This window comes from Scaptodrosophila lebanonensis, unplaced genomic scaffold (assembly GCF_003285725.1).
Source record: "Scaptodrosophila lebanonensis strain 11010-0011.00,11010-0021.00 unplaced genomic scaffold, SlebRS2 tig00000001-arrow-pilon, whole genome shotgun sequence".
NCBI classification, from domain to species: Eukaryota; Metazoa; Arthropoda; class Insecta; order Diptera; family Drosophilidae; genus Scaptodrosophila; species Scaptodrosophila lebanonensis.
The window spans coordinates 26,684,536-26,707,110 of NW_022060529.1; the positions used below are offsets into that span (position 1 = coordinate 26,684,536).

General features: G+C 41.1%; 3 protein-coding genes across 4 annotated transcripts in view; 2 read left to right on the forward strand and 1 right to left on the reverse strand.

Moving 5' to 3' along the window:
* Positions 1-13,002, forward strand: part of LOC115623794 (serum response factor homolog) — a 37,339-nt gene extending 24,337 nt beyond the window's left edge. The window contains exons 3-4 of the mRNA XM_030518339.1: positions 10,396-10,813; positions 11,584-13,002. Coding sequence (XP_030374199.1) covers positions 10,396-10,813; positions 11,584-11,771 — 606 coding nt within the window. The 3' untranslated portion in view covers positions 11,772-13,002. The remainder of the gene's footprint in view (positions 1-10,395; positions 10,814-11,583) is intronic.
* Positions 13,003-15,521: 2,519 nt separating this feature from the next.
* LOC115634160 lies at positions 15,522-16,001 on the forward strand. The gene is made up of 2 exons (XM_030531743.1): positions 15,522-15,624; positions 15,679-16,001. Exons 1-2 carry the CDS (start codon positions 15,522-15,524, stop codon positions 15,999-16,001), a joined length of 426 nt encoding a protein of 141 aa, XP_030387603.1.
* Positions 16,002-17,408: 1,407 nt separating this feature from the next.
* Positions 17,409-22,106, reverse strand: LOC115624493 (muscarinic acetylcholine receptor DM1). 2 transcript variants are annotated; one of them, XM_030519199.1, is made up of 4 exons: positions 21,178-22,106; positions 20,914-21,094; positions 19,930-20,117; positions 17,409-19,541 (listed from the first exon to the last, which is right to left on the reverse strand). In XM_030519199.1, exons 1-4 carry the CDS (start codon positions 22,104-22,106, stop codon positions 18,620-18,622), a joined length of 2,220 nt encoding a protein of 739 aa, XP_030375059.1. In that variant the 3' UTR covers positions 17,409-18,619. The 2 variants fall into 2 exon arrangements, with proteins under 2 accessions (XP_030375059.1, XP_030375067.1); XM_030519207.1 differs by having other exon boundaries at positions 18,620-19,541; positions 19,981-20,117.
* Positions 22,107-22,575: the final 469 nt, after the last annotated feature.

The window sequence follows — 22,575 nt, forward strand, 5'->3', positions numbered from 1 at the left end:
CCGTTCGGTTGGTCACAACATTTGCATTCTAACACAAATCAAACAGTCGGCTAGTCTGGCCGTCTGGCCATCTGACCGTCAGACCGTGAGGTCGTCAGCACACTCCTCCCGAGCCACATTGGCTTGGCCACTTAAACGCTCGGTTATAATGTTGTTAAAATACAATAAATAGCCAGGACTCGCAGCAGGCGGTTTGTGTTTGGGCCGATAGATACACATGCTGATTTATGAAATGTGGCCGCTGCTTTGGCGGCTAGACTAACCTAGCTGACTTGCTCAATGGCTCAATGGCTGGCTAGCTGGGTTTCTTGTCTTGTTGCTATTGCTGCTGTTGTTGTGGCCAAGTGATTGTGTGATTGCGCACGCCTTTGATTGAGTTGTCGAGTGCCGCGCCACAGCAAAAATTGTGTACGGGCCAGCTTGCGCGCTACTGGACAGTAGTTAATAATGAAAGACAGTGAAAGGTGGCTCAGAATTGACTTGTGCAAATGTTCGAGATATAATTTAAAATGGCAACGGGACAGAATTCGGTGCTAGCTAGCGCTCACCACGACTTATCAGTCGAATTATCGTAATACCCAAAACCAAATCAACGTTGATAAGAGAATAATACTGGGGAGGATCACCCCTTCATATACGAGTATATAGAGCAGAATTTGACGTCTTAGGCAAGCGACGAAATAGCATGGGGAGATCAGGAGCTAGGCTCTAAGCCGGAGTAGCTTAGCTCAGAACGATTACAATGCCCTTAGCCCTTCACAAGCTAGGAAAACACAAGTACTTTCATTTTATCAAGTTTTCGGTTACATTTTGAGATTGTGACATATCTTAAAATTCTCATCAAATTTCTATTTCTAACCCCTTACCGCTGCTAAAAGATATTTTGTACATCTCGTTAAATTGTAGCTTGAAATATAGTTCACAAGTATTTTCATGTTCATATTGGAAATAGTTAAAAATAAATAGACTTATATTTTATAAGCTACATAACTAAGTATACTTTTATCTCAAATCCGAGTATTACTTACTTAATGTTCGAAGATGCAGCTCATCGGGCAATCAACGTCTGGAAGTTTAATTTCTCACACTACTTCACTTAACTCCACTGTTTGTTTAAAATGTATACTGAGTTTTTTTTAAGTTTTTTTTGTTGCACTGATCTGTGTAGAGTTTTTCAGTCACTTTATTACGTCTTCCATTGCACATTTTAATGGCAATTCTGCCGATCTTTAATCGTACGATTGGTCGTCGTTCATACGTCGTCATCGTCGTGCGCCTCACACAGTTCCTCACAGACTGAACAGGCCAGCAGAGCTCAGCCAGAGACATGGGCACCACTCAGGTCTTCGAGGAACTCGTTTCAACTTAAGAGCATGCGCAGCGTTGCTTCCAACCAGCAGAATAGCCCGAATCGCGGACTTCCTCTCACAGTTCGACTCGCGCTCTTTTGTTGTCTCTTAAGATCGTCAGCTCTCTCAATTTTCAATGGGCACTTATCTTTTATGGCTTTAAACATACGAGTATGTACAAGAGCTGTGGGCGTGACTTATCGTCGCTCGTGCGCGTATTAGATTTTATAGGCGCTTTCGATGTGCTTCCCAGTACATTTTGGGCCTGGTTTTATGTATATATATATTAGGTATATACACATATAATATGTACGAAGACTTCGCGTTGGCCGGCACGATAAATGAGCAAACAAATGAGCGGCAATTTATGTGTTTGTTTTTTCTACATTCTGCGAACTGCCATACAGACATATGTACATTCATACTTGTATATGAAAATTAATTAAACACGAATCTTAGATTATATTATACTTATATGTATACTATATATTTTAAAATCAATGCAAATACTTACATAGATATACTTGTACATAGTTGAATGTGTTGGGCGTAACCAGTTTGTCGTTGTGAAATCTATGCACAAAATGTGAAATCAGCATTTGGACGGACGTGGGTTTTGTGGCACGAGTTTTGCTCATTTTTGGGAAATGTATATCCACATGACACAATACAATCTTAGGTAAGATTTTGTTTAATAACCTAATGATCACATCGCTAATCTCTGAGAGGTAGTTAGTCTTTAAAAAACACTTAAAAACATAATATGCTTCAAAGGCAGAACTACTTGATGTTTTCCGAGTGTTTAGCTGCTCTCCCTGGAGTTTTTATTGAAATGCCCCATTGATAAATATTTTCATAACTTTCCAAGGTTTTATGTTATAGTCTATTTACATCAAAACCATTTTGCACTATTTCGTTTTTACTTGTATCTCGGCTTTGCAACCAATCTGTAGTCGGTCAGATCTTCAATCGGTTGAAATCAAAATAGTCTGTCTCATCAAAGATGAATAAAAATTGTGTCTCTACTTACCGTGGATGAAAAGATATAGACAGAGATTATGCAACATTAAATTTGAGCTTATTAAAGAAGCTAATAAAAACGTTTCTCAAACAGCTTTAATATCAAGTAACTGATTTCAAACAAGAGAGAACGCTACAGTCGAGCAAGCCCGACAGTGTAATACCCTGTACCCAGGTAAACTTCCGTCACTGAGTTATATGCGCCCATAGCAGCAGCAAAAAGAGGAAGAAGAAGAGCGAACTTGTTGCTGCAGTTTGTGGGGGTTGTACTGGCGAGAATTTGTTTCGCTAATACCTTTTCTTAGAATTGACCGAATTGAATAAAATGAATAAATGAACAACAGTAGACAAATATATATAAATTATGTGTGCAAAGTTTGGTTTAGGTAGCATTTGAAATGTGGACGCTATTAGCGAAATTCTGCAGCGGGGGAAGGGGGGGAAAATTAAAAAAAAAAAAAATAAACTCGTCCTTACTCGGACCTAGGAGAATCTGGATGCCAACTTTGGTTATTCTAGCTTTTATAGTTTCTGAGATCCTCGCGTTCATCCAGACGGACGGACGGACAGACGGACGGACATGTCTAGATCGATTTCTCTCGTCATGCTGATCAAGAATATATATACTTTATGGGGTCGGAGATGCTTCCTTCTGTATGTTACATACTTTGCACAAACCTAATATACCCTTTTTACCCTACGGGTACAGGGTATAAAAATCGTTACCAAATTATTGTGCTTGAACTATACTGTATTCAAATATGACCCTGGAATCGCTCGATTGTTTCCATAAGTACAAATCCTTTTGTTTTTAGGTTCCATTTCACTCCACTTTTTTTTAGCTTACATGAGCATATGTTTTGTGCGCATCTAAATGTGAATTTTATTATGTTTAAAACGTTTAAATTTTTTAACAAATATGTTCGGTTAAATTTTGTGTAAATCATAGAATTTCTATAGCGTTAAGATTGTTGCAGAAGCAGGCTACGTCAAAAACTTAATTTAATATTATTGCATAAATTATCCAAACGCTTACTAAATTAAAGAATTGGGGCTTCAAATTCGTCCGTTTACAACTAAAAACATTGCTAATTCTGTTGGCATTTCTATTGTAGTCAAACCGCGTTTGGTTCCAAAAGCATTGCACCTATGCACTCGTTCTTCGTGACCATCTTGCCAAAAATAAGATGCATATCGTTCTATAACCACCTCATTCGCATGATTTGAATCCGTGAGTCTTCTGGCTTATAAAGAAATTGAAAACACCACTCCGGAGACACACAATTAGGAAGTTCAAAACCGAATAAATGAAGGTACTGAAGGCTATTGCAGAAAATGATGTTTTGTACTGATTCGAGTTTAGGAAAAAGCGTTGGCATAGAAGGGAATTACTTTGAAACCGCTAAAATAGATTTTAATGAATAAAAACATATGTTGAAAATTATAATAGATAGTGCGTGCTATATTTGTGCGACCTAGACCCGGCTCATTGAGAAATTTTTATTTTATTTGCACGGCCAGGGAGCTAAATCCACACCCACTATAAGCACATAAGCCAAAACTCAATCCTGATTCAAAGTTATTTAATTTCAATATTTTTTGATTAACTTATCTAGATTGTTCATCAATTTTGTATTCTTATTATTGGTATTTTTTGGTAAAAAATATAAAAAAGAATTAAGAAAACCTGAAGTCGAAATTTCCAAAAAAAAAACCCCCCCTCTTGAACTTAGAACTAGAAATAAATAAATAGTTAAGTGTGGAAATATTAGATTCAGAGTACATTTGAACTTGTTTAGCATGTTCATATGGAGAATTTTGTCCGACCTTTTAAAAACTGAATGGCCTGCTGCCAATTACGTTGCTTTGGTAACTGGCCATCCAGCTAACATCAGCCAACTCATATGCCCTATGCCTGCTCCTGCGCCCCCCCACCATACCACTGGAACACGCTCACACACAGACACACACACACACACATTGGGATCAGTTCATGGTTACGTGTAATTGCAATTTCCATTCAACTGTTTACTCAGCCAAACTTCGTTTCATTTGTTTGGCTTGTATTTGCAGTCTCTGTTGTTGTTCTTGTTGTTGTTGTCGCTGCTACTGTTCTTAGTGCCTATCATAAATTGCAGAAAGTGCGGCTGCTTGGCAAACCCCGAGCTAATCGGTGGCGTTTCATCTGGCAGTGAAGCAAGTTACCAGCTGCAGGCCCAGCTCGGGATAGCGATAAGTTGTCGTTGTCGTTGTCCTGCAGCCGACTGAGTTGTCCTCCACTCCCCCGCCTTGCTGTTGTATAGGAGTCTTCGAAGACAGAAAGACGCAAGCACACGCATAATAAGGCCTGACATTTGAAAGAGGGGGTACGGGAAAGAAAAGAAAAATTGGGAGAAGAATAAGAGCTAAGTGCTTGCATTGCGCGTTGCAGGTCCATACAATTTATCCAAATAATTGCAGTTAACATGAGTGGACCTGGTCGAAACAATAACTAAACGAGCATGCCCCAGTCGTTGTTTGTCGTTGCTGCTGTTGTTGTTGTTGCAATCGTGGCATCTTAATGCCCAATGACATTTAAATAGATGCTAATTCACATCATAACTGGCCGGCAATCTAATGAATTTTAAACTTTGGCTTGCTGAACTGATAGCTCGCGTTCCCTCATTTATTTGTTCATACTATAATGTGCGCGTCTAGCTTTCTTTGCACTCAGAGCGTGAATCCGTGCAGCCACAATGTGTGTGCACAGTGATTTGACCAAAAATAGCTAGACAGTAAAAACGCTCGTCTAGCTCTGGCTTGCGGATATAAACGTTTTCGGCCCATGTTGTTGCCCGGATGCGGCAACAACGACAGAGTCTCAACGTCTACGCAGCTACCATCCCATCGCTGTATCTTGGCAACTGCTGCTGCCTGCTGTTGTTGTTGTTGTTGTTGGTGTTGTCGTCGTTGTTTCGTGTCAACTGGCTTTGGCTTTGTTTGCAAGCCGACCAAGCGGACAACCAAACAACCAACCGCCAACCACCAGCCACCAGCCGCCCCATTTACTCTTTCGCGCAGCCATAACATTTGTTTAACGTTTCCTGTTGAACTTTCCTTGCTCCGACTGCGGCTGTGAATGCTAAAGAGGCCGTTCAGACAATGAAACAATTTTTTCAAACTTACCAGCTTCAGCTTCGATTGCTGAAATGGAACGGATATTTCAATGGTATTTCCAATCGTAAGCTACGAAACTAAGTTAAAGAATTTTTCTTTTGGTATCAACTCAATGAAATAGTACTTCCAATCCTAAGCTACCAAAATAATTTCAAGAATTTTCCTCTAGGTGTATTTTTAGTGAAATGAACAATATCTTTCAATGGTACTTCCAATCCTAAGCTACCGAACTAATTTCAAGAATTTTCCTCTGGGTATCTTCTTAATCCGACTCTTGAGTACTCTGTACGCGGTGTTACTGCAATGTTACTGCAAAACTCATTTAGCGAAAATATAAGCAAAAAGCTAATTTTAAATCACAAAGAAATCGCATTCTTTTAAGAGATTATTTATTATGAAGAAGGGGGGACGTCATGTGTACATGTATGATCAGCATGAAGAAGCGAATCTATATAGACATATCCATATCCATCCGTCTTTCTTTCTTTATGCTTACGGGAATGTATTATCCATATCTGGGCAACAAACAGCAAACTTTTCTTCAACGTATTGATCAAATTTGAATTAATTTTCAATTATTAAGAATTCTTAATTAAAATTTTTTCACTTATTGGTGACTTTGTCCATTTAATTGGGGTTGGTCTCAAGATTAACAAAATGTATAAAGAAACTTACCAAATATATTCATTATTTAGGTTGAGTTAATTATGTTGAGCAATCAATTACATAAAAGGGATGAAAGGTAGTCACAATTCATAAACTATATATTTATAAATAGCTGCCCTAATGTTTTTGTTTCAAATTGTTTTTATTGGCTGTAAACTACACCGTGTAGTCTACCGACTTGGCTTAGATTCAAATATAGATTCATAATTGGAAACGCTTTTATACTTTTCTTCAGCTATTAATTGCAACTAGACCTTAATTTGAAAATTAGAATATAAAATAAGTACGTTGTTAATGTAAGGGGACTGAGATCAGTAGAAAACTAAGTCTGAAATCTCCTGCGCTTGAATAGTCTTCTGGAAGGTCTTCCAGTTAGTATGGAATACAGTGCCTTCATGGGTGATGTATTGTCTCCGATCAGGCCTACACATGGTTTGCAGTTATGGAGAAGCCAGCGCGCTCCTGTCGTAGGGACTTAGCCTATTGAGCTATACTCTTCAGCAATTTGTAATGGGAATGTGAAAAGACGTCAATGAATTTAATTTTATTTAATAGATTGGCGATGGGGAAACTATTTCCCAGTTTGAACGGTACCTTAAGTCTGCTGCGGCAATTGCAGCGGCGTCGGCGTCGGTTGACGGTGTCGGTTGTGATTGCGTTCTTGACGTCGTCGTCGTACTCTTTTGAGTCTTCGTGCAATTGTGCGTTAGATTTAAGTGCTTTCGTGGCAGCCTTAATTTGCATTTTTATTTTTATGTTTTCATTGAAAGCGCCATCATCAATGGAAGCGCGCGCCAGTTGGGCGACCGGAGAACATGCAATGTCCCGTCCCAATGCCGGTCACATTTTGGCTGTTTCCTTTGTTCGCGACTGTTGGCGGTATCAGCGGCGGTAGATGCTAACAGCATCAACAGTAGCAAGAACAACAACAACAACAACAGCAGCAGCAGCATGCAAATGCAAATGTTTATTGCCCAAATGCTGCCATTGCAGCAATCTGCAGTGCTATGCCGTGTCTTGCCCTGCCCTGCCCTGCCCTGCCTCGACTCACGAGCTGCAAGCTAGAAGCTCAAAGAGCGCGCCCGGCCAATCTTTTGTCGTTGGAGTTGTTGGAGTTGTTGGCGTTGGACAATCCCAGACCAAAGTAGTGCGCAGGTGATGACTGCCAACAGTTGTCGCCGTTGTTGTCACCAACAACGTTGTTGTTGTCGTTGTTGTTGCTGTTGTTTTGCGATTTTGTCGCCATGTGGCCATTTTGGTAAAAACAACTAATCAATCCGCAAATGTGCCATCCGTCAATCATGAGACACAAGCGGCATCGGCGGCGTTGAGCGGTTCGCGCGCTGCTGTAGGTCACACGCCGAAGTGAGTCGCATTCGCCAACGCCGCCAACATCGGTGCCGCTATCGGTGGCAACAACAGTGGCACCAGCAGTGGCAGCAGTGGCAGCAGTAGACCAGAGCCAAATGCCACCACCTTGGTTGGTATTGGCCAGTAGCAATTGAATGTCACCATTCCAATTTGAAAATTCATTCATTGCTCGCACCGATTGAATGACTGAGTGACTGACGGACGGACGAACTGATCGACTGTCATTGTTAGCATTTATTTTTAGCCTTTCCCAAATTGCCTATTTTTGGCGCAGCCGATGGCCACACATACTCGTATGCAGCAAAAACTACAACAAAAGCCCCAACACTGCTGCTGCTGCTGTTGCTGGTGCTGTTGCCGTTGCCGCCATGTGCCGAACATACTCGTATTACGGCAAGACAAATTTCTATATAATTGCATTTGTCGCAGGCTCAAGCCCCTAGTCAGTCTCAGGCCCCCAGTCTCGGGCCCGTCGACCATGGCGCATTTAGACTTTATTTTAAAACGTGCCGTATGGTCATCCAACACAACGCAACGCAGCGCAGCGCAGCGCTTCGGCCCCATTCGCCCAGGTTGAACAATGCTGCATTATTTTTATATAAATTGCATGCCATTGCATGCCATTCCACTGCTGGTAGCCGCTGCTGGGTTGCTCGCTCGCCTTATATACTCGTATATATTTTTATTTTTTGTTTTCGTTTCATTTCGTTTTGAGTCCGCAGCGCGTTCCAAGCTCAACTCTAATTGTCATTTAATGAGACACGCTCGGCATTTGCGCACGACACACGACTATCAATTCAATTTGCGAGCCTTGACTCACTCACTGCCCGAAGATGAGATCCTGGCGCTGCGCTTTCGGGATGGGTTGTCTTGAATGCCAATTCCATTGGGTGGCTTGCCCGCAGATTCTGGACGCAAATTGAGAAAGCTGCTTGGGTAAATGAGTGCAGGTCGGGTCTGGAATGTACTATAGCATTGCAAACTCTCCTAGTCGCCAATAAATCCCTAATGAGACAGTGTTCATTTTATTAATACTTTCATCAATTCACCAACAAAGCAGAGTGAAATATAGAGGATTACATTGGTGTTGTGCTATCAACAGTTCCGACACATTATTATTACCAATATTTGTGCAAAAATATTCCAAATATTTTAAAAATACAAATATAACAAATCGTACTCAATCGTTGAAGTTAATGTTTTATGACAATATTGCTTTAAAGAATGTTTGCTTATTTGTTTACAAACAATTTGCATTTAAATACTTCTAAAGTTGCTGATGCTTTATTTGAAAAGCAATATCAATGGTGTTTGAATGTCCACTTAAGGTATTTTGATGAATTTCTGCGCAAATTATTTGTGTACATACCTGGCCGTAGCATAGTATCTGATTCAAAGAAACTCAAAACACAGCAGAGCAAGGTTTACTAGGTATTACTACAAGGTGCTAACATATTTTATACATTAATCCAAATTCCATTTTAAAATGTTGACGGAACGGCTTTTTAAAAAAAGCGGACCAACAAAAGAAAGCTCAGAAAGAATGTTGCAAAAGTATTTTGTTAAATCATACTCTCGAAAATACATGGATTTCGTTCCTAATTTCTTAACTGAATGTATCGCTGATACTGAACCTACTAGTATAATAAGACATAACAAAAATTGCAAATAAGATAGTAGTAGAGTTATTTTAGTAATTACCGTCGCAAGCTTCTAACAATTAACACAAGCTTAGAAAATATAAAACCGAAGTAATGAAGTTATAAATATATCTTAGTACCGATGTTAATATTTTCGCAATGCAAAAATTCTGATTTCGTCTTGCAAAACTGTAAAACACACTTTCAATATTGGTTGGTTGCCTACCAATTTGCAGCGCCCACAACGTTCAACCAAGCCCAGGCCCTTCTCTGCTCATTGTCAGCAACTTATGTAAACCGCAAGGCGTAACCGCAGTTGCAGTTGCAGTTGCACTTGCCGCGGTATCATGCCCGACTTAGAGACAGTTTGTCTTCGCTCTTGCTAATTAAAATGTCTTGGTGCTGTCACTCAAAAAGTGGTTGGTCGCTCGCTTGGCCGACTCGGCCGACCCGGCTTGACGCCCATTTTTGTCAGCGTCGGCCAAGCAACACGCAACTCGCATCTCGCAATAATGCGATTTTGCCTTTAGAAGCGGCAGACTCTCGGCGAGGCGACAAGACAGCCCGGCTAGACATCGGATGCACTGCTACAATTTCATTGGAAGTCACAGCCATGACGCGATCGGTCTGTGGAAGCTGCTGATGCCGATGTCGAAGCCGATGCCGATGCCCGGCTCATGCGACGTATGAGCAATGCGGCGTACAAAATGGCGGCCGTTGATTCGATGCGATCGCGTTGTTACAATTTGCAATTATTTTGCGTGGCAGGCACCAATCAAAATTAAAATGACGTTGCTGTTGTTGTGGCAGTTGTTGTTACTGCTGTTCCTGTTGTCGTTGTGGCCGTCAGAGTCAGAAATCAATATTCTAAATTCTTTAACGCGTGTGCACATTTAAGGCAACGGCGAGCTGTGCAGCGAGCAGTGCCTGTGGATTGAAGCTCATTGAAATGCGGCGCAGACGCGCACCAGCGAACAGCGCAGTCGGCACTTATACGCAATTTCGCGCCTTATTTGGTGCAAACGTTTTGCTGATATTTTTTTCAGCTTGTGTTATTTGCAGTGCCCAGCAGCAGGCACTTGGCTGGCATACTGAACTTTGGCTGGCAACTTAGCCACATTCAGTTTGCCGGTCTTAGCTTAAGTCAGACAGACTATTTGGCGCCTAATCTCGGTATTTTCCTTGCTTTCTAGGATGAACGCTCGCCCACTTCGTCGGGCAACGAATCGGACGACTCGTCCGATGTGGAAATGCCGACGGCAACGAATTGTGAACAGTCCAGAACAGGGGCCAAAATGTCCTCAGCGCCCACAATGGAGTCCAAAGCAGAGGCGACTACGACGGCCACAGCTCAAGGATCGAACTTTCAGACTGAGCGTCCCAGTACCAGCGGGAGCGCCATGACCACGGCATTAACCAGCAGCACCACCACCCCCACAGTCCCAAGCATTGGTGCTGCAGCTGCAACCATTGCATCGGGTGCATCTGGTGCATCTGCCACGCCGACTGATAGCAAATATGTCTACCCCGCAGCCTCGTTCGCCAGCATACCTCCGGACATGCTGCGCCAGCTCATACAGTCGGGCCACTTGCAGCTGCACGCGGAGGAAGGTAGGTTATTCGCAAACTATTGTTTATAATCTGCATCATCAATTATCACTTCATTTGCATAAACCTTTGAACGGATTTTGAACTTCTGTAGTATAATATATATTTTTTAAATAATTTTCTAACCGCGATAAGCTCCTTGAGACATTGAATGAACACTTTTGCAATGTGAATTCAGAATCGGTCCACCATATTTTGAGTTATAGTCCAAATTATTGTTTTGAAATGTGATTTATCTTCCAATTAATGTACTTATTAATCAGCACCGTAATGAACTAATTTGTAATGCCGCCCACATTGTAAAGGTTATTAATGGAAAGATTATATATCATATATTTTCCCATGGTCCCATATGCAAATAATTTGGCTGGTTACTTTCGAGTTTTAAAAGTAGCCTTTGAAAAGTAAGCGTAATAAAGTGTTGTATCAGATAATTAAATTTGAGCGTAGACTTAATTGACTTTAATTGAAATATTTGTGTTATACGCATCAAATTATTTGCACCCAACCTTTGTTTTCAAAGAAAAGCTCTCATTCTAATACTAAGAATAATACTATATTCAAGAAGAGTTAAGTTCAATGCTTAGTGAAGTAAGTCGGTTTTCAAATTCAGCCGATAATAGCCTCTTCGAGTTCTCTGCCACCCAGCATCATATTGCATTCAAGTAAAGGACATACCTTTTTTAGAATTATACAGCCTTTGCTTTTGAATTTTATTGCTTTACATAACTGAAATAAAATATGCACTTCCCTATTTCATTTTCGCTTTGCAGATGGCAATCAATATGTGACCATACCTCTGAGCTCTACGGCGGCCAATCTTATCAAGAGCAACAAAATGGCCGCCAGTTCGAGTGCACTGTCGGCGGCGACGTCTGCAGCGGCAGCAGCAACCAGCACGACCGGCAAGCCTGAGCAGAGCGCAGATATAAGTTTGTCGATTAAACAAGAGTATGATTAGCGATGGCTTTCTGTGCACAACTAATAATTGCTTTTACAACAACCACAAAAACATAAACAACTTGCCACGCCCAAATCATACGTATATATCCAAATATACTTGCACACATACTTAACAAGGATGTTGCCTTAAACATTCGGCTTCTTAAACTGATTCTTTGCAAACAAATTGTAAATCACAAATGTTACTTCTTAAGTAAAAAATCTAATTGAGGAATAATTTAGCACTAAAATGTGATTAAAAAGCGAAATTCAAAGAATTACGGGAGGTTTTAAACATAACGGTCTATATTTCACGAATATGGTAGCACATGCAATTCATTGAGAAACATATTGCAGGCAGTAGGCTAACACTTTGGTTATTAACCATTTAGATATCGATCCAGAAAGTACGGAGAATGCTCAAGTATTCATTACAAAACAATAGAAAAAGACTTTTTTTGTTAGCCCACAAAATAGCCTTCAGTTTGAAAGATAAGCTTCTCATTCGAGGAGAATCTATTACTTTTGTCGTGTTTTTATCGATTACAGGATTACATTTACAAGTACTCCCCAACAGCCCTATTTACCCACCTTTCTGAACAATTTCGTTCACATTCATGCACTTCATTGATTTCTTAAAATCGTAAGATTGACAATAATATCTGTACGGCTACGTTTAATATCATCTATCCAATTTTGAACTCGCTTCAAATAAGATATGTAGTATATTCCGTGAATTTCATCCGAACATCAAGTGAATATCGATGTATGAGTGCATTCTCTTAAGATATTTCACCCATTAGAAAAGAACATGTTTCAAAGTTCAAACCTAAGTTTCACGCTCGTAGTAACAAAAAGTCGTTCATCTGCCAAATCGACTGCTGCCTGTTATGTTAATTAGAGAAAACCTGAGATAACGCTGCGTTATTACTAAATGACACCAAGCAGATCATTCTCTAGTGTTGATTCACAACTAAAGAGCACGTATCGGCCTTTTCTATTTACTTTAATGATTTTTAAATGCGTTCAGTTTAAGCAACTTAGTCACAGCTAGTCTGGGCTGTGCACTTACACATACATGCACTAAGTCATATACATACTTATACATACATATGTATACCTACATAAAGAACTATATATCATGTAAAGAAATATTTTTATACCTATCTGAGCCGTAACCTTTGCGCTTGGTTGACGCGATAAATGCTGACAAGCAAATACGTAAATTTATAATGAGAATTATGAGCAAAATAAATATGAAGATGATGTTCCTAAGCTTCAGAAATAAACGTTGCTTTGTTAATAGTTTATATTGTTTTATTAATTATATACAATACATACACTATAAACCGATTTTTCTTGCAAACCAACAAAATGAATTGTTTCTGATTGTATTTTTGAATAAACTTAAATTCAAAAGATAAATAAACCCAACAGCTATATTCAATCTCTGAAGATGGTAAGTCTTTTATTCCTATGAAAATTGAAAGGAGAAACAAGATATCTGAGATCATTGTGTTCATACAGACAGACAGACGGACGTGGCTATATCGACTCGGCTTGTCATTCTGATCAAGAATATATATACTTTTAGGGGTCTGCCACGCTTTTTTGTGTGTGTTCCGTGTACACTCGCACAAAACGAATATACCCTTTTACCCTTTGGTTACAGGGTATAAAAATCTGTTTACCTCACCTTATAATATAGATTCTCGGGTTTCTTTTCCCATATTTGTACTAAGTATACTGTATACTAAGTTTGTCATACATTTGTCAAAAATTTAGTACCTTCTTATAATGTGCTTGATATAACCTTTACTGACCGAAGAGCTTTCCTAAGTTTTGATGAAAAATATTTTAACTAGAACTGAAATTGCTTGTATCGATTTTATGAAATCAATGAAATACTCGTACAGGTATAGAAGGTGTAGAATAGGAATAGAAATTTAAAAAATTAAGAAAATTATAAAGGGAATTTCCAATATATACATTTTCTGCGTATTGATTATACGAACGAATATGAAAATCCCCCATAGGGGGGTAGTGAGGGAAAAACAAATAAATAAAACAAACTTGTATAGTGTACACTGTACACACATAAAGCGTCTTTGTGCAAAATTGTGTTATAGTATCTGAGATCTAGGCGATTATACTGACGCACAGGCAGGGCTAGATCGACTGATCTTGTCATGTTGATCAAGAATATACTTGTATGTATATATTTTGTGGGGTCTGCCACGCCTCCTTCTACTTGTTACATTTTTCACCTCTCTAAAAAGTACATCTACAAATACATACTTATGTCTCAGAAATATGAAGATGAAATAGAGCCGGTGTTCCGATAGGAGCAAAGCCTTCGGAATGCTTCCAGTTGGGGGGAAAAGGCGTTGGCATATATGCTTATTACTTGTGCGTATTATATATGCTGATTACTGTGAAGGCGATGAAATAGGTCAAATAGAATTGTTTCGAATTGATTTTAATCGATCTTAGCCTATGCACCAAAAGATGGAAAATAAAATGCGGATTCACGGTGGAAGTCCACGCATGAGAATGTTAGGATGCCGTAATCCCTTTTCAGAGCGTAAAACGTCCTATTTTAGTGTTTACCCGCTTGATTGATGGATGTCAATGCTTAATGAGTAGTGCCATGATAGTGTGTGCCATTCATTGAGCGATTGATTGACTGACGACATAATCTTATTGACACTTAACCTAATTAGACGACGCTCATTACTTAGTGTCTGTCCATCGCCACGAGTCTCTCATCGACCGCACTTAAGTGCAGCACCTGTTATCTGAGGGCAGAGGAGGGCGAAGGCGTCGATGGATGTGTCCCCGCTTCCGTTGCCGACCAAGCACTTTGCATGCTAAGCTGCCACATGTCTGAGTTCGTTCAGTTTGCCACAAAGACGCGACGTGTTGCTCATATAAATATGCGCACTCTGCCGCATTGCCTGGTCATTGCTGACACGCGCCGTGGCTTCCGTAGCCAGCAACAACTATAAGTCTTCGGCCGGCTTTCGAGCCGGAAGCCGTTAGTACAGCTGACATTTATGGAAAACGCCAACAACAACTGTAAAAAAAACAGACAAAAAATCAAAACCTGCCCGTCCCTGACGTGGTCAAAGTTGAGTGGGTCACTAAACTCGGGCCTAGTCTGCCGTTCGGTTTTGTCATCGTGGTCGCTCTAATGGAGCTGTATGCAAATGAAACTGCAATTAGCGTTGATTATCGTCGAGTTGATTGACATTGTTTGTACTCGTACAGGGGTCTGTGGTTTATTAACTACGCCCACGCTACCACCTTGTGAATATTGATCCTGCGGCGCGTACACGACCTGACCACTGTTGTCTGTCCAGCTGTTATTATTAATGGTCGGTCACGCGCCCAAGGCTCCGCGTTAGTCAATTGCAATTTTAGTTTCCGTTGCGACTCACCGAGCAACGGGCGCAATTTTTTGCATAGTCCGTCGTCCACAAAGTCTGCGAGCCCTGTCTGGAAAAAAATCAATACTAATGAGCCCTCAAATAGGTGTCTTTTAATGAGTAAAGTGCCAGCAAATACCGTGTCATAGGCAGCCGCAGTTTCAGTTCACATCGGAAATTGAATATCCTAGCGTCTCGAACGGATGTAGTCGAATTGCTCGGCGGGAAATCGTTCCATCGCCCACTCAAACCATAGGCTTAAAGGATACGCAACAAGAGTAAAGCGGAAGTGTGTGCGTGAGACGCCATGCGCCTGGGTGCCTGACTGCCTCCTGACTGCCATGGGCTGCTCGAACTCGAAGAGCACGCCAGTCGTAGACGAGAGCAAGGTGCCGGCGAAGAGCAACAAAATGGAGGCAATGAACAGCTCTAAGCAGGAGTACCGTAAGTAAGAGCCAGTAGATGCAATTAGCCCCGGTCTAATCGCTTTGCACACAGCGGCCTCAGAGGCATTCACAATACCTCTGGATAACGACGATGACAAAGCAGTGGCCCCCCAACTGAACGAGACTTTGCGGGAGCCACCCAAGCGCATCCAGGAGCTTATGCGACAGGCGGCCAGTACGGAGCCTCTGACCCTGGACGAGCTGGAGGAGAAGCAGCAACGCGCCGAACAAAGGCGCCAGGAACTGATGCAACAAAAGCTCGAAACCATACAGAAAAACACGCAAATGCTAATGCGCGGACACGAACGAGATGCCTCGAGAGAAGGAATGGATAAAGAGGAGGAGGAGGAGATGAGACCGAGTCCCCCACAATAAGCACCCAGATATCACGATGCATCCTCAACTCTTACACTTTCTCACGTTCGTCTTTTATTAAAAGCTTGAATCCACATACTCGTACTTGAGCGCATCATTAGTATTATTATGTATTGTAGTATATTTCCAAATTAGATTGTATGCAATTAAATCTCATTTCATATCCGTGTAACGCAAGGAGCAGAGATAGGGGTATCTCTAACCGCTTGCCATACTCGTAAGCGCGTTCGTAAAGTTTACTTAGCAAATTACACTATACAACTATATATAGTATTGTAGGGCTTATTGGAGGTGCAGCTCTCTCGTTGCTCCTCTCACTAAGTGTATACCCGTACGTGTAGTAGGTGGTACTTGGATGTGTGCGTGGTCGTAAATCATGTCTTTTGGTTGATTGGGTAACTCTCCTTAAACTCCGCTTTTACTGCGTATCCATATACTAGGAAGTGTTTATCTGGTGCCATACGGCTATCTAGTATATTTCATATTTTAGCCAAACTCCTATCGCATATTGCTTTCAATAATACAGTTTAAGAGGTCGTAGTAGTAAGTTACTGGAATTATACGCATTCTCGTATGTATTTATGCTTATATTTGAAATAATTTATTTGTTGCGTTTTGACTACACTGTGATAAAAATTGTGTTATTCTCTGCTTATTCTGTATTTGTCCATGTAGGTATGTATTTCCATATGCATTTAATATGTTTACATTGTTTGTTCTACTAACTTGATTTGGTGCATTTCAAAATTATATTCATTAGCTATGACATTTTCTTTAAGTGGTTTTTTAAGTTGTAAGTATCCACAAACCACGACATGCAAGGAGCGAATCGAAAATATCTAATCCAATACATTTTTGAAACCCATTCCTAGCTTAAACATCTAACGAACCTCTCGTTTCCTATGAATCGGAAATTATTGTATACTAATTGAAAAGTATAGCAACCAAGAAATTGCAAATCGTTTAGCCGACTGACTGAATTGAAAAAACATTGCTATGCCATATGATGAAATATTATATTAAAGATCTTCTGCAACGGGTTTATACGCTAGATGAAATGGTGCGAGTGTGATGGATTCTACATCGATAAGTCAGAAAACATAAGTACAGAGCTAATTAGTCTACAGATGCTCTGAAGTCATGTCCAGAGGGTGTTAACGTATCAGTCTTGGGATCCAATTAATGACTAGATTGACCAACCAGTTATCTTGATCATACAAAAAAGAAACGATCAATTGAAATGCAATTCATCATTACTTGGAAACTTATACAATATCCATGAGAACAAATTAGTGGATTTTTCGTCTATGATAGAAGTGCTCTGAAAGATGTGCGGACTATCTGAGATCACCAGTTCACCGTACACTACTAGCGATATTATAAGTGGGATCATTAATTATTGGTCTACGTACTTCTGCAATCACATTTCCAAAATTCCAATTAGTAACTAATTTCGCAACCGGAAGATTCTGCTCACCTGCATGTCGCTTTTATGGCATATTGTTTTTGGCACAATTTGTTGGCCGTTTGCTTGTTGCTCAATGTTTAAAATATTTTTTTTTTTGTATTTAATTATCTCTCAAATTTAGTCAACAGCAATAAAAATGGTTTGTTGTTAGTAGTTTAACTATGGTGGGTTACGTTCTTAATCCGTATATACTATATGTATACGAGTTCTACAAACTTGAATAGCATAGTTATGTGGTTTGTGTTCTTATTCTTATATTTTTTATCCGATATATTGTTTTCATATACCTCATTATGGGGGCTCCTTTCGTGCGACACCCATGTACAAAAATGCTTTAAACTATCAAAAGGAGTAATACAATCACATTTACACTTTTGCTTTAGTTTTAGCTTTAATTTGGTAATTCGATTATACATTTCATTTGAAAAATACCTAGCACATAAGCTGGAAATGAAAATCGTAAACGCAACCTCTTCAATTTCGTCAACGTGTTGGGGTCCGCCACAGATTCGATGCCTGCGGGCCTTATCTCTATATATTTTGAACTTGGTTAAAGCTTTTTTAGTTTTGGTTTTGCTTGGTTTTGCCACTTGCATCTGTCCACTAAATGTAAATACGCCAACAACTTAAGCTTAAATATTTATGTATAGTATATTTGCATTATGTATTCTATTAGCATAGTATACTATATATTCCAAATTTGTTGTATGTGTTTATATTTCAATTAAATTCTCTTGGTACGCTCAAACTCAATGGGGGCTTTGAGGGGCGAGATTTTCTCGTGCCTACCTAAAACTAAATGTGGGCATACATGTTTGCATATGTACTGTACTTTATATATTTATCTATCATATATATGGGGCTAGACATCAAAAATCAGTACTTCTTGTAAAGTGTAGCTAAGCCTAATCTTTGAATTTTCTTATATTTCTCTGCAACTGTTGCATAACATCTATTGTATATAAACGCCTACACCTGCACCAGACTTCAGGACCCCGACCTTATGTAAGTCGCTAAATCTGAACATCTGTCCAGTCCACCAAGTAATGTAAGTATTAGAGGTATGTATAGGTATACTTCCAACTCGAGTGGGCTGGAGCGCTCCAAATGCTTCGTGCTCGGCATAGACGTGGTGTATGACTTTCACAACTTAGTTATAGACCCCCCGGACCATGCCCTCACGGTTTCGGGTGTGCCACTTGCAGGTGAGGATGCGGATGTAGGTGCGTCGGAAGCTGGCATTGCACAGTGCGTAGCACATGGGATTTATCGTAGAGTTGATATAGCACAGAGCATAGAAGAAGTCCCACAGCTCCGTGGGTATGCAGTCGGAACAGGTGGTGAGAGGCTTGATCAGCACCAGAATGTTGTATGGAGTCCACGTAATGATGAAGCTCAGCAGAATGGCCGACAGCGTCTTCGCCGCCTTGGACTCTTGCCGCTTCTCCTGCGACTTCTTCTTTTTTTTGGCCGTGTTTCGGGCATTCAGCACGGCATGGCCTGGCTTCCCCAGCTGCTTGGGGATGACCTTGGCATTCAGTGGGATGCGCACATCGTGCGGCGCATGCGACATCCGCCGGCCCAGCGGAAGGCTATACTCTGAGTCCCTTGACGGCAGCGGGCGCCGAGTAGGGGGAGCAGCGATGGGTGCTGTCGCTCCCGTTGCCACATCCTCGTGTATCATCTTGATGGAGGGCGCACCTTCGCCATGACCGCTGCCTCCGTTTGCCGCACTCGCACCATCCGAGGGTAGACGTATGAGTATTGTATATACCGAGTCCTGGCTCACCGACCGCGAGCCAATGCGATTGGCAATGGGCAGCGTTCGTGTGTCCCGTGCTCCGGCTGCGGAGCTGATGTTTCCACTACCCACAACGGCCGCTGAGGCTGAGCCCGAGGCGATACTTCCTGCAGCGACCACTGTATTCATTTCCTGCATTTGAGAAATGGAATTGTGTGGCGGACGTAGGGGAGTCGGTGAGACATCCGGCAGCATGATGCTGGGCGGGCGTACGCCGCTCACGCTCCCGCCCATCGAGTAATTGTCCCGCATCACGTTCATCGAAGTGCATCTGTTCGTGTCGAGAGAGAGAGAGAGAGAGAGAGAGAGCGGGGATGAGAAAAGGAAGCGTTAGTGTGTTTATTGAGCATTGTATGTAATATGCTTTTTGAATTGTTACAATAACAACAACAACATCATCATCATCAATAATAACAACAGAGAGGGCTTGCAAGTATAGTAAGGTGCACTCATGCAGTGGATGAGTGCGGTACGAGTACGAGTATGTATGAAGTCTGAGAATGTTTGGCTTCGTCATTCACTTCAGGTAAACAAATATTGGGCGAGGAATGAATTGTCGGTGCTTGGTGCTCATCATGAGTGTGGGGTGCATGTGTGTGCGGGTGTGTGTCTGTGTTTGTCTTACACAAATAGTCGTAAAAGAGCTGCTTTTGTACTACCTGGAGACGGAGCTTTGTAAAGGAGTTTCAATTGTTACAGGTGTTGCATACCCTAAATCAGAAGGCTCCTCCTGCTCGTACGCAAAATCGTCCGAGTCCTCGCGCCCGGAATGCCACCACGCAATGCACCACTCCTTGATGCTGCCAAAGCACGAGTATGGCTTTTTGATTGTATTGGTGCTTTTGATCTATGGGGAGCGAAAAATTCAAAAAGAGTTGTGAGACAGTTAGGTCATGTTATAATAATAACAATAAAATATAATTAATAATAATTTAAAAAAAAATATTTTTCTTTATTAAAATGGGAAGTTATTTTACTATTCTCTATTTGTATTTAAAGAAATTAACATTAAAGTTAAATTAACATGAAATTAAAATTTAACATCTAAGATACACATTTTCAGCAAAATTATCTATAGATACGAAGAAAAATGGATTCATTTCATTTACTTTATTTCGTTTCTATAAAAAGTTCTGTACTTCTTTAACACAAACCCCTATAGAGGCTATTAGAAGAATAGGGTCATCCAAACATGATCAATTTATTTATGAAGACCTTGGATTTAATGCTGCAATATAGTGAATTTGAGGCGGAACTGAATTACAATATATACATAGCTGACATAAGAACTCGCTAGTTTAAGAGAAGTCTATATAAGAATCTATATAATAAATATTCTTGGGTACATTGGATCCACAATGAATTAAGCATAGCAAGCAATTCGTTGTAATACACAATTGAAACCCCGGAAGTAGTTGCGCTGAAATATAAGCGCTAGAAAAACTAAAATACAAGTAGTATTACATTTTAAGTGTATTCCCTTAAAGAGTAGCCATAAAGAATACAATTTACTTCGACAACTCGGAATGACGATTCGCCATTTTCAAATTAATGACTATTATTAGTGAGTATTAATAAAAGTAAATAAAGTAGTAATAAATTATTTCGATATATGCCTTCATAATCACATCAAATCAACTTACGCTAGATTTGCGCGAATGCATGCCTTGATAGCCTGAATCTATGACCATATTGGTCATATACACGCTTTCTGCATCCGCTGAGCTCTCGGAGCGCGGCCGTCGCCAGGTGTCGTGATCATTGGCGCCGAGCTGGGCAAAGGCCAGCATTCCAGTCGCATGGTTGACCACGGTGTTCTCGTCACTGTCAGGTGGGGTACATAGGTACATAGAAAAGGCATTAATGGGGTTTTTTAAAAGTAAAAGTAACATTTGGTGGTCACTCACCTGGAATTGGAACGCTTCGACGAGTCCTTCTTTCCTGCCTGCAAATTGGGCAGATCCTTCTGTCGCTTCTTCGTCTCGCGCCAGATGCGATAGTAAAGAAAACACATGATTGTGACCGGAAAATAGAAGGCCGCCAGGGCCGTCCCAAATGTAATGTATTGATTTGTTTCGATGAACTGAATGTAGCACTCGTCCTGCGGCACAGTCCGCTTGCCCTCAATGTAGGGCCAGCTGTAGATCCAGGGCGGCCACAGAAGTAGGCTGATACCCCAGGCGGCACCAATCATGACAGCCGCCTTGTTGGTCGTACGTTTCGCACGATATGTCAGCGGACGCGTCACGCTGAAGTAACGATCAAAACTAATGATCAGGAGGTTCAGCACCGAGGCGTTCGATGCCAGATAGTCCAAGGCCAACCACGTGTCACACACGTGTGGTCCCAGCGGCCAGTAGCCTAAGATGGTTGTGACCGCAAACAGCGGCATGGATATGGCCCCAATTGCAAAGTCGGCAATGGCCAACGAGAAGAGGAAGTAGTTGCTTATCGTTTGCAGCTGTTTATCAATCTTGAACGAAATCATGACCATGACATTGCCCGCCACTGTTACCGTGCTCAGAATCGCTGCTACGAAGCCCATGACCAACATTGAAGCTAGTGAGTATCGCGGACCCTTCGGCTCATAGGCGAGCGTGCTGTTCGTGTGATTGCCAGACATGGTGGAGGCATCTCCTTCGAACAGACCGCTCGCCGTCGTCGTCAGATTCTCCAGCAGTGCCGTCAGCAGCGTTGTGCTGGGCGCCAGGGTCGTTGTGGTGGTCGTTGTGCTCGTCGTCGTCGTCGTGGTGCTCGTAGTTACGGTTTTAAACAACGGCTCCAGTATGCTGGGCGGCCCGTGCGCTGCTAGCGCCAAACTCATCACAGGCTCCATGACTTATGCTTTATATATATATATAAACATATAAATATACATTCATACGAATATATATACATATATATTTATAACGCTTCTCAACACTTAGCCAACAGTTAGGCAAACTGGCTTTAAATCGCTTTCGAATCTATGCTTTATCTATTGCTTATTCCAGCCGCAGTCAGTGGCAACCAAAACCAACCCAAGCAGCACTGCCGCCTTCGTTTTGCAGCCCTGAAATATAGGAAAAGAAACGCAATGAGACCTACAAATGTATTAATATTCTCGTACATGGTATATTTGCGGGCATTTTCAAGCCTAGAAAACTTTCCATTTACCTCGTCTAAACGATTAATACAATACGATTTCTTAAACACTACTCGTAGATGAGGTGACATCGTGGGCATCTGAGGGTTGCATCTACTCGTATTAATCATTCTTCAAAAGGATTTAAAGCCGTTCCGCACTTTAAAGACACAGAAACATG

Coding starts and splice junctions, on each gene's coding strand:
- LOC115624493 (XM_030519199.1), bottom strand. CDS start 22,106: ATGGAGCCTGTGATGAGTTTGGCGCTAGCAGCGCACGGGCCGCCCAGC. Junction 21,095..21,177: donor TCGAAGCGTTCCAATTCCAG/GTGAGTGACCAC, acceptor CCCACCTGACAG/TGACGAGAACACCGTGGTCA. Junction 19,542..19,929: donor TTACAAAGCTCCGTCTCCAG/GTAGTACAAAAG, acceptor CGACACGAACAG/ATGCACTTCGATGAACGTGA.
- LOC115634160 (XM_030531743.1), top strand. CDS start 15,522: ATGGGCTGCTCGAACTCGAAGAGCACGCCAGTCGTAGACGAGAGCAAG. Junction 15,625..15,678: donor CAGCTCTAAGCAGGAGTACC/GTAAGTAAGAGC, acceptor CTTTGCACACAG/CGGCCTCAGAGGCATTCACA.